Raw genomic sequence first — 11,476 nt, forward strand, 5'->3', positions numbered from 1 at the left:
GGAGACACAGGCAGGGAATATGCAAATGGGAGTGGGACGTGGAAGAGGGAGGCAGAAAAGGGATTTAATGATCAGTGGGAGACGATGAAGGGAAGACAGGAAGGAACTTTAAAGAGGGAGAAGACGGGGAACATTTTTCCCCGATCGGCAGTAAAGCGTTTCATGGTCGGACACAAATTAGTGTCGAGGAAGTGAGAGGAAGTCAAAACGCTGCGTTGATGCCCAAACTGTGTGCACAACGCATGGATGCTGCATGTTATGTTAATGCTCACAACCTTTACACAGTGTGCAGTGACCTGCATGAGCGCACACACACACACACACACACACACACACACACACATACATATTCATGCTCATATTGTTTATTCTATACATTGTTCTCTTCTTAGGGATCAAGGTTGATATTTGCATTTTCCTTTGAATATTTATACTTATTAATAATTTTCCCTTCCTGTGTTTATCCTTCCTTTTCCTTTTTCTTCCTTTTACATTCACAGAAAACCCGATAACTGCCGGAGCCAGAGCAAGTTTGGCTAAAATTATGGCTAAAGCTAACATGGCTAAAGGTTGGCCAAAAATACAAAAGAGTTGGTCAAAACATTGGGCACGAGTTCTTCGTTTGTTTTAATTACAGCTAACTATCAGGTACAATTCCATTTAGTTTGTTTTAATTACAGCTAACGATAGAACGGTAGAATTCCAAGGAAGAAACGTTTTCAAAGAGAACAAAGAGTTAACAGTAAAAATTCTTCTTTCAGGATCGGTAAATTGATGACAACCTCCAGATTTAGATCAGAATAATCACTTCACTTCACTTGTCGACTTCACTAACTTTTATGACCAAAACAAATACTGAACACAAGGCTAGGAGCCACAAACTATCAAAAGTTTCTTTTGAAAAGCCTGATAACTAGACTTTAGCCTTCAGACCGATCTCCCCGAGGACGAGGAACATCATGAAATTTAAATCACTTCTCCTCCAGATTAAAATCAAGAGACGCCAGTTAAGTGTACAGACATTCTCAGAAGTGTGAAACTCAGAAGTTCTGACGGAATATTTACTGTAGAAGATAAAAGAAAAACATTCCTTCGTACAAACTCTGAGAAAGCAGCTGTGCCAGAGGAATTCTGACCAGAAAACTTTGCGGCAGGAGACGTGCCTAAAGATCGGGAGTCTATGTTGTAGACCTTTAAAGACCGATACTTTCTCTGCTTTTGCTGCACCCAGAGGCAGGACTGTGGAGCGGAAGTGGCTGTTGCCAGGCAGACTTTTCTTTCCTTCACAAACAGGAGCTGTTGCCAGGCAGACTTTTCTTTCCTGGTATCACAAACAGGGGTGAAGTGAAGCCCCGGTGGTCTGGGTGAGGAGCACACACACCTGCTCCTTGACCTTATAAAGAAAACCACCACAGCGACACACTCCACAGCAATTTAAAGCAGTTCGATGAGACAGTTTTACCGTCTGTCCTAAACAACCGCGGCGCTCCTGAGAGTCACCAACATGGGGTTGATTAAAAGGTTGATAGGAGGCGGAACAATGTCCTTGAGATTAACCCAGAAAAACGAGAGACAACTCTCTCCGGGTCGACCACAGTGCTGCCTGGAACCAGAACTACCGAGCGAGAAACTTAGTAGTGATATTTGGGAGCTCATGTGTCGTTTTGGAAGAATCAGAAATAATTTGCTCGCAGGTTGAAGATAAAAATCTATTTCCTTTTTTGTACTGAGAGTCGTACGATTCTTCTTGTGTAGCTAATCCTACTGTAGTCCTGAGTTAATCCGAAACTGAATAAAATCTATTGTTTTTTTTTATCAAATAAAAATCATCTCCAACTGTTAGCCACCCTCATCTGAAATCTCAAATTAAATTCCTCCACCGTTATCAACTCGCTCTCTTATCCTCGTAACCGTTGAAATAGTGACGATAACTGATTCCAATCGATAACAGTGGAGGAGCAAAGACACTGTATTGAATCACAAACATACATTTATGTATTCAACTTCCCTGCTAGTTAATAAAACTGTGAGACAGATACGATCTCCGCGGGTTCTGTTTCTATGCTGATGACTGTACGCTGTGACTTAAGTATTTATGTTGCTGTTATTACGGTATTTTCTCCAACACTGCAAAAAAACACTTTTTTCAATATCAACTGCTGACGTGTCGACGAACCAAATATATGTACTTTGGTACTTGGTAGGTACGCAGGTACTCAACAATATATCTTTGAACCTATGGAAATACCCACATTACCAAGTACCTACCAACTTACTACATATTAGAGGCAATGTATGTAGTATTAATGTAGGTTACATTGTGTAAAAACAAGGTGAGGTCATTTGTTATGACTCATATGTTATGAAAGTATCACTATTGGTATCGGACAAAATGCCAAAAAAGAAATCGACATTGTTTCAAATCCAAAAATCTGGTTTTGCCCATCATTTAAACCTACGTACCAAAGGAGTTTTTTTTTTCTTTACTACCAGCCTACCTTTGATTTTCAAGTATTTTTCAACTTACATACAATATACTTCTATAGTATTATTTTCCTGCAGATGTATCTATATTTGTATATGCTGCATCAATAAAAGTACACAGTACCATCGACATCTGTCACACCTACAACCGTCAACCTCACACCTGTACACACCACCATCCTACACACCGCACTAGCTAACTATCAACCTGTAGACCTACAGCATGTGCCAACCGACCTACACAACCTCCTACACACATATCCACAGTACTACAGTACCTTCTATGAGAAAATAAGTCCGGACAGAAAACAGCATCTTGGAGTTCCGAGGCTAGAAAGACTCACGAAGTCGGACAGTTGAACATCGCTATTAGGTTTGTGTCGTGAGCAGAGTAACCTGAATTATTCACGTTCAGCTGGTACTTCTCTAGAATATTCACATATCTATAAGAAATTTATGACTTCCAACTTCCTGGAATTAGCTTTGGGCAGGGTCGCCGAGAAAGACAAAAGGTCGGCAGATCAACGGACAGCCTTTGAAGTACAACTAGCCAGGACTCTATGAACCCATGTCTCATCTTTGACTTTGTCGTCCGGTTCATCACCAGTTCTAGCTCCTGTTCTCTCGTGTGCTCGTGTGCCGTGCTGGGTACTTACAGAGTATGGTGAGCAGGAGTGTCGCCAGCAGCAGCAGAAGGCTGGCGTGGTGGGAGTGGGCGGAGCTGCAGTGCATCTTGTTCTTCTTACACACGCACACGTGAACTTTGACCTCTGTGTTGTTGGACAAAGGGGGCACCCCTGAGTCGGTGATGACCAACGGGAGCTGGTAGTTGGCTTTCTTCAGACTGTGCAAAAGCATGATCTGGGAATGTGTTGCTACAGGAGACAGGAGAGGAAAACGGGGGACGGGGTCAGTGACGTGGACGGACAGTCAGGTCAACGGCTGTTGGACAAATGGACAATCACAATTTTTTTTTGTCCTAAGCAGAACATTCCTTACTCCGTCTCGAGCTGAAGGGAACGGTTGGATCACATTTAAATTTGGCACGAGCCCCCTCCTCACCACTCCCCGTTTCACTCCCCATTAAAAATACCATAATAGTCCGCTGCTCATTTTACCAGCTGCCAATACCAGCTGTCAGTGACATTCAGGTTTACCTTCAATTACAGACTGTAGTCACTTTATCTGTCAAAACAGAGCCAGAAGAATACGTTAGGAAAAAAACCAACAACAAATAAACAAAAAAAAAAAACAAGAAAGAAAAAAAACCTGTGAACTTTGATTAAATGCCACGGCTCTCGGAGCGTTAGCTCACAGCTGCTGTTTTGACATGAAATAAACACATTAGCTCAGGTTCTGTACTCGGCCCGGAACTTCATTAAAGCTGGAGCCTGAGTCACCGTCACTGTATGGTGGCGGTTGAAATCATCTTCACGTTCCAGCAGCAGTGCTGGAAACAGCGTTTCTCCAAAATCTCTGATGTAGTAATTGGGTTAAATGCAGCAGCGTGGTGTGAAATTTTTTTGGAAATGATCAATTTAGTGATTTTTTTATTAGTTTTATTATTTTAATCGTTCTGAGCTTCACCAACTGTAGTTGAGTAAATTCAAAAAATTCCACACAGAGTTATGGAGATGTCACTTAACGCAGGCCGTCGCTGTCTCTACACACACACACACACACACACACCCCACAGAAAGATTCACGAGCACACTGAAGGACTCAGCAGCGGTCCAGCTCAGTGGGAGCAGACGTTTCTCTGCTGGTCCCGTCGTCCTCCTCCAGTGGCGCTGACTGAGGAGTGTCTGTTCCTCCCTCTCCTGCTGTCTGTCACAGCTAACACCCCTGGGCAGGTTTAGGCTCGGCTCTGTCACTCAAACACACACGCAGACGTCGATGTCGGTCATGCAACCCCCGAATCAATGTCTTGGCTTGTCTGTGGGTCCGTGCTCCTCTGCCCCCCCCCTCCCCCAAACCTCACTCTCTATTCCAAGCATGTGATTTATATGTGCATTTGCGGTTGAGGCTGCTCTGCACTCAGCATACGCACATTCATATTAACTCAGCGTGTGACAGGAAATAATACTCACATTAGTTATAGCGTCTAACATGGAAAAACCCACCTCGGTGTTTTGACACTAACCGTCACTAACCCTCCATTTCCCTCAGCCATTTGCTTTCCTCTGTGTCAGTGTCATCAAACCTTATACGCTGATATTGTCCAAACACTTAATTTCCGATTCCGATGTCAACAGATACCGATACATGCAGCCGTTTGCCCTCAAAACTGAGGTAAACGTCTCAGAACCCAACGTGCGACTCCAGCAAATTTGACAAAATCCATGCTTTTGGATTTTCATTATCAGACGAAATCTTACCGATATTACATAATCATGCTAATATTTCACTATATATTAGTAAAAACACTCACAGTTGACCCTGGTGACCCTCCATGTTTTGTCTAGGCCAGGCTGTTTCCCCAGTTCGATCTTGAAGGGGGCGCCGTTAGGTGGTAAGTCCTTGTCCCGTCCCCCAACGATGGCGACGTTCATATCGTGGGCGTCTTCACACACACGCGCCACCGATGGCACCACGTAAGGGGCGTTGTCGTTGTAGTCCTCAAGGTAGATGACCAGTGACCCCGTGCCTGTGGCTGGAGGGTAGCCTGTAAAGAAGAACCACAGGAATCGTGTAAAAACGACAAAATATTTAAAAAGTACTGCAATAAAATCTGATTATACATCATACATTTATAAACACTTATATAGTACATATATTACACAGTATTTTATACCTGAGGGATGTGACATGTATTAAAGTGTGCAGTCAGAGTGACAGATGGGTTCAGGGTGTAAGCATTATTATTATTTGCTTAGTGGTTGTTCTTGTGTTTTGACGGTAATTGAAGCTTAACGAGGTCACAGGGAGGTCTGTCGGCCATGATAATATTTAAAAGACCATAATAGAGTTACCATAGCATAGCGGTTAGCACGTCTGTTGTTGACACAAGAATTTCCCCAAGTGTGGAATCAATAAAGTTCAAATTCCAAATGTTTCTGTGACAGGCGGTTTTCAAAGAATCATTAAAAACTCAACTAAATTAATAAACAATCTTTTGTTTCGTCTGTCACTTCAACAACGGGTCGACATAAATCACAGGGACTCATGTTCGGCAAAAGAGCGCGTGGACTTGGCAGGCGGCCGGCTCAGTGTTTGTGTGAGATTACGCCTTATTGAAGGCTAATGGGTTAAAAAGCAGCTTGGCTCCTTCTCCATCGGCCGACTGTTCTCTGTTTTACTGTGATTAGAGGTTATTAAAAAACCCACAACAGCTCCAAGGGTCAGTCGGCAATTAACACCTAAAGACAAGATCTGTAATTGGAAAATGGGTCTCCACCTTTTTTAAAAGGGAAGAAAAATTGCAATTTAAGGAAAGGGGAAACAAGTCAAGATAAACGGCGTTAGTAGTACATGTCAGGGGATGATGCAAAAAAAAAAAAAAAAAAAAAAAAAAGGGGGGAAATTCTGGAGGACCAAACTCATTTTAAGGTCAGAAGATGATAATTAAAAATAATAGGAAACATAATTTGATTCCAGTTTGAGGTGAATATAAAATTAAATTTTACCTGCATGTTTTTATTACGATGACCACTTGGGTCTTTCAGATCAAAGTCATTTACTTTTTTTAAATGTATTTTATGAAGAACAGAATGAATATAATATTTAAAAAAAAAAAAGTTAACCAAACATTAATCTTTGTGTATATTTGACACAAACAGAGGTTTATTACAGTATTTGACAAAAAAAAAGTTAACCAAACATTAATCTTTGTGCATATTTGACATAAAAAATTGGGGATAAAACCTGAATTTCTTTTGTTCTCCATCTTTTAAAACATGCAACACAAACAGAGGTTTATTACAAGACAATTGTGGAACGTCACTTTGCCGATGACACTGTGCTTTTAGTCTGTTAATGTAAAGGAGCTGAAATGGACTCTTAAAACTTTGGACAAAGCAAAATGCAGTGCAAGAAAAGAGATGAGAAAAGAGACTCCGACCTGGCTGTTTTCGTCAACACGCTCTCTCTCTCTGTTCCATTAGGCAAACAAGTTAATTAATCGAGTGTTTTTTGTATATTAATTAGTCTTCAGAGGAGAGAGTGGAGATTGTTATTACTGTTACTGTTACTGTTATTACTGAACATCCTGTCCTTCGGTTGATAAGTAAATATTAAAGTCCAATAATAAATCACAGATTTGGCAGTTTTGGCTACATTTGAGAGAACCTGTTCTGTCCATCTGCTGGTCAGGGGTGGAACTACAGTATCTGTTTGTTTCATCTTACCGATAAACAGCTCAGAACAGAAGATGTTCTAGGTTGTGTAAATTCTTTTATTTAGATCCATGGTACAGGTTGAGTCAAGTCACTGTGACACCCACACACTTTGTACAATTTCCAGCACACTCATGAAATACGCCCCCTGGCTGAAGGACAGAAATATGCACCTGAACATTTCTTTTAAAAAAATATTGCATAACTGTATTATCCACCAACAACCCTTTAAGCGGCAGAAACAAGGACGTGTTGCCCCGGCCACAACTCCACCTACCCACACCCCCCCTCACCCCCCTCAGCAGGGCAATTATACAAGTGGTAAACATTTGTATCTGTGTAGTACATGTAGGTGTACTGTATGTCAAGTGAAGTAGTAACCTGAGAGGCATGCGTAGGTGCTAATTCTCCAGGATAATGGCAGTAATCCAACATCATGTACTGTACACACACATACAGATAAGCCGCCCGCCCACACACACACACACACACACAGACTGACAGGCCACTTCGTTCTCTGTGCGATCCCGCCAACTCACATGGTCAGGGTCAACAGTAAAGAGAAAATTCTTCTTTCAAAATGAAAGCGATGGCAGCGGCGCCCCCTTCATCAGATTAGATGAAAACACCGACAGGAGTTCGGGGTTTAGGGTGAGAGCAACATTGTCAGGAGCAGCGTGAATTAAAAAAAAAAAAATATATATATATATTTATATATATATTTCTGTGAGTCACCGTTCATTGAAAAAGTGTCTGAAACCAAATGCATTAAAAAAAAAACACTCAGCAGAGAAATCAAACCTGCAAAGGCTGAGTTTTTTATCTTATTTTTTTTTTAAGATAATCATTTGTTTCCAATGCTGAGAACTTCACTTTTATTGCCGACATAAAAACAGAATGTGTCCGTGGGAGAGAGTGAAAGGGAATAAAAAGTATTTCTTGCAGATTCTGCACGTTGGCCGCTGAAACGACTGCCTTCTCTGCACTTCCTGGCTGTTTTATGTGCGTTCTACAGAACCTTCAAACAAATTCCCGGCTCCTGTTTACTGCAGAGGTACAGCTCTGACCTTTCAGCCACAGCATCAAGAGCACAAAAAAAATGAAGTGGTTTAAATGAGGACCAAACGACGTGTCTGTAACCGTCTGAGATCAGAGGAGAAACTACGTGGACTGGATCTGAACCGTCGTCTCTGGTCATGGAGCGGTTCGTCTTCCTAAACGGACACTTTTAACATCTAATCACTCCATTTGTCTACACCTCCTCCCCCTCCTCCTCCTCCTCCTCCTCCTCCTCCTTGTCTAGGGTGTATATGGCTCCAGCGTCATCATCTCGCTCCATCTCAGCCTCAGTGGACCTTGTCCTCTGAACTCTGCTTCACACCACTTTGTCTCCAAAGTTCTGATTCAACATCGGCGCCTTTTTCTCTAGTAGAGGTGGGAATTTATGGGTCGACATCCACCTCTGAGCTTGAGGCAGTAAAATAACAATAAAGATTGAAATAAAAAAAGGGTGTTAAAGGGGGAGACGGGGCACTAGGGGGCGAGGGTAGGGGGTATTTACAGATGGAAAATTTGTAGAGTAAATTTTGTGGATAAAATTGAATTTTGGAATTGTATTCTATTATATTGTAGCTCCGCGTTGATCTTTTAAGGATCATTAAATTTTCAAAATAAAATTCTGTTAGTGTCGGAGTCTGTTTGACATATTATTTTGAAACATTCTCAGATTGTCTTGATGAAATGAAAAAAAGAAATGATATAAAGTCAATCAGTAAAAATTAAATACATGTGTTGATACCAAGTGATCTACGGACCAGTACTGGTCTGCGGACCGGAGGTTAGGAACCCCATTGTATTGTAACACAAAAAACTTGATGGCCAAAAAAATTATACTGGCTGAAAAAACTTATCAAGTATAAAAAACAAACAAAACAAAAACAACGAATGACGATGCGAAAAGTAAATGTCAGCGGCACAGAAGCGGTGAGATTTATGGCTGAAGTTTAACAAGTTTATTAGCAGCGCCACCTTCTCCATAATTAATCTGTCCACTGTCTTTATTGGTCGATCTAACGTTGACCCACAGCTTCTCGCTGCAATGTAAAGATTAATGCCCGCGTGCTCCTGGTTAAACTGAGTAATTAAATCACCTTTTCGGGCGGTGACATTTTGCAGCTTGCTGACAGGTTACGATGACATAAAAACCCACTCGCTATCTTTGGCCGCAGCCTCTCTTCTCAGGCAAACTGCTGTGATTAATGTCTGGTTTAACTGGGTTTGACTAATGAATCAGAGAGTTCCAAACTTTCATGAGTGAATATTTAATTTTTGGATTTTTTTTTTCTATTCCACAGAAGAAAAACTCCAAAGCGAAATTTTCATCTGCACATGTGTGGATTGATCCTGATAAATTGGTTTCAGAGCCAGAATTACGCTAATTAATGAGTGAGATTAGGTTTAATTGTCTACATCAAAGTCCCACTCAGTGTTTAAAGGAGCTGTAATTGAGAGTGGGTTCGTTCAGACGACTCCTCGACACGGGAGGAAGGCAAACGTTCTTCACTGGAGCTGATGATTCTGAAGGCACAAACGGACCCTGACGTCAGAGCTTCTCTGTCTGAAGCTTCGGTTTTTATGTGATAAAAAAAATAAATAAAAACAATTGCCCCTCCTACAGATATGAAGACAAACCGGTCAGTGTTGTTCTGCCTGTTGATTATTACATCGGACTCAAACACCCACTGGGGATGAAAACTTTGTTATGACGTCGTAATTATTGTGCGTGTTCTCAGCTTTTTTATCACCCTCTGGAGGGAGGAAAAAAAAAACAAAACAAACCTCACCCCCTGCAGCGCGGTGTCCAATTTAAATGGCGGCCATTACACATGGTTTTGTTTTGGCACTCGCTGCTACAGAACTCATTTGGAAACAACCCTGCGGGGAGATCTCATCTTAACCACGGCACCACCTGCAGTTCACGAACGGTAGTTTAACATTAAGTGAGACACGTGTGCGACAACTGTTTTTGTTCTCGGGTTCTTGCAACCACTTTTCCCAAAGGGCTTTGGGACTTTTTAAAAGTTTGACCTGAACTGATCTGGGATAAACTAAAACAAACAAACAAACAAATAACCAACATTATCCAGTCTGGGGGTTTGATCAACATGTAGGTAACTGCAGAACTGGCCATATAGGCAGTCGCCTATGGTGCCCTCTGCTGGAGAGGCTGATGCTATCGTCCCAAATTTAAAATACATTTTTAAATAAAAAAAATCATTAAAAAAGTGATGTGACCCGGTAGTAAAACTGCAGCTACCCCAACTTGTTGAGTTCACCAGATGGATTGATGTATATTTTAGTACTTTTTTGTTTTGTTTACTGCATTCGAGGCAGGTGTACCAACTTCAATATTTCCACATGGACTGTGGAGCGTCAGCTCGGCCTGTTCATCACCTCCAAACTGCTCCTCTAGGCAACGCACCTTTCTTCTTCTTCTTCTTCTTCTTCATCATCTCCAGCTTCACTCCACCTTCGCTCCCAAACACCTCCTGCCCCCTGGCGCTCTGCAATGTCAGCCCTGCTATTCTCCCACATGCCCTGAGATGAGAGGAGCGAGCACACTGATTGGCTCCCGAGGCTATCGAGGCTAATCTGCAGCTACAGGCCAAAGACAAAGTGTTTTTCTTCTTTCCATCCGTACCTCACCCACCCACCTGCCCTCGACTGCTCTGGCGCTCCTTACACGTTTAGCTTCGGGCTAATACATCCTCTCTGTCTGACAGACTCGTTCTGTTGTTATGACTTTTGGATTTATAACTATTTTTAACGCAGCTGTTGTACAAAGAGAGAAAATGACAGGGTTGTGACTCACGAGGCTGCGAAACGAAACGGACCTGTGTGGTTCTGGGTACCGGCAAGAACGCAAACGGAAATAGCCTTTGTGTTGGGAGAACCCTAGTGGACAACTAAGAATTGACAGGTGTTAAGAATGTCCAGGAGTGAAGTCTCCAGGAACAAGGAGAGAGAAAAACCACCTTCTTATTCGGCTTCCTCATTAAAATCATCATTAAATGCCACGGTGGCTGCGGTACAAACACTGGGCATTTCCCTGGGCCAATCATCCACCGTTGTTATTACTACGATTATTTCCCCGGCCATATATGAGGAGACGATGAAGGAAATGAAATAACAACAAGCTGGGAGCGGAGGGAGTGGAGCCGAGCTCACAGGTGAGTAATGGCTCTCTGGGAAATGTCACAATACATCAGGCTGCTGCGAAACAGTCAGAAAGACCAAGTCACAGGTGGACTACAGCAAGAGTCGAAGACAGGAATGAGGGAAGATAAATGAAGGGAGAAAGTCACGCAGGAGGAGGAGGAGGAAGAGGAGGAGGAGGAGGAGGAAGAGAAAGGAACGGAGCTCTGGACCAAAGTGATTTGGAAATTAAATCATTATATGAAGTGTCTGCCCGGCCGGATAATTCATGTCAAATTCATCCAGATCTTTCATCCTGTCACGTTGTGTCTTCAAGGAAATATCTCACTCATTATCAACGTCGCACACGCGCTCACGCACGGCTGCCTTCTCGCTGCTCCTCTACAGACGTACTTGTTAAGGACGATGTCTGACGCCACCGTAGGTGAACTTTTTTTTTTTTT

The 11,476-nt window shown here is 42.3% G+C and overlaps 1 protein-coding gene across 1 annotated transcript in view; it reads right to left on the reverse strand.

Moving 5' to 3' along the window:
* Positions 1 to 2,773: 2,773 nt before the first annotated feature.
* The window catches only part of cdh13 (cadherin 13, H-cadherin (heart)), a 222,021-nt gene continuing 213,318 nt past the window's right edge, over positions 2,774 to 11,476 (reverse strand). The window contains exons 15-16 of the mRNA XM_025056314.1: positions 4,916 to 5,149; positions 2,774 to 3,359 (exon numbers count right to left, since the gene is read on the reverse strand). Coding sequence (XP_024912082.1) covers positions 3,094 to 3,359; positions 4,916 to 5,149 — 500 coding nt within the window. The 3' untranslated portion in view covers positions 2,774 to 3,093. The remainder of the gene's footprint in view (positions 3,360 to 4,915; positions 5,150 to 11,476) is intronic.

This window comes from Cynoglossus semilaevis, chromosome 6 (genome assembly GCF_000523025.1).
Source record: "Cynoglossus semilaevis isolate Cse_v1.0 chromosome 6, Cse_v1.0, whole genome shotgun sequence".
In the NCBI taxonomy this organism is placed as follows: Eukaryota; Metazoa; Chordata; class Actinopteri; order Pleuronectiformes; family Cynoglossidae; genus Cynoglossus; species Cynoglossus semilaevis.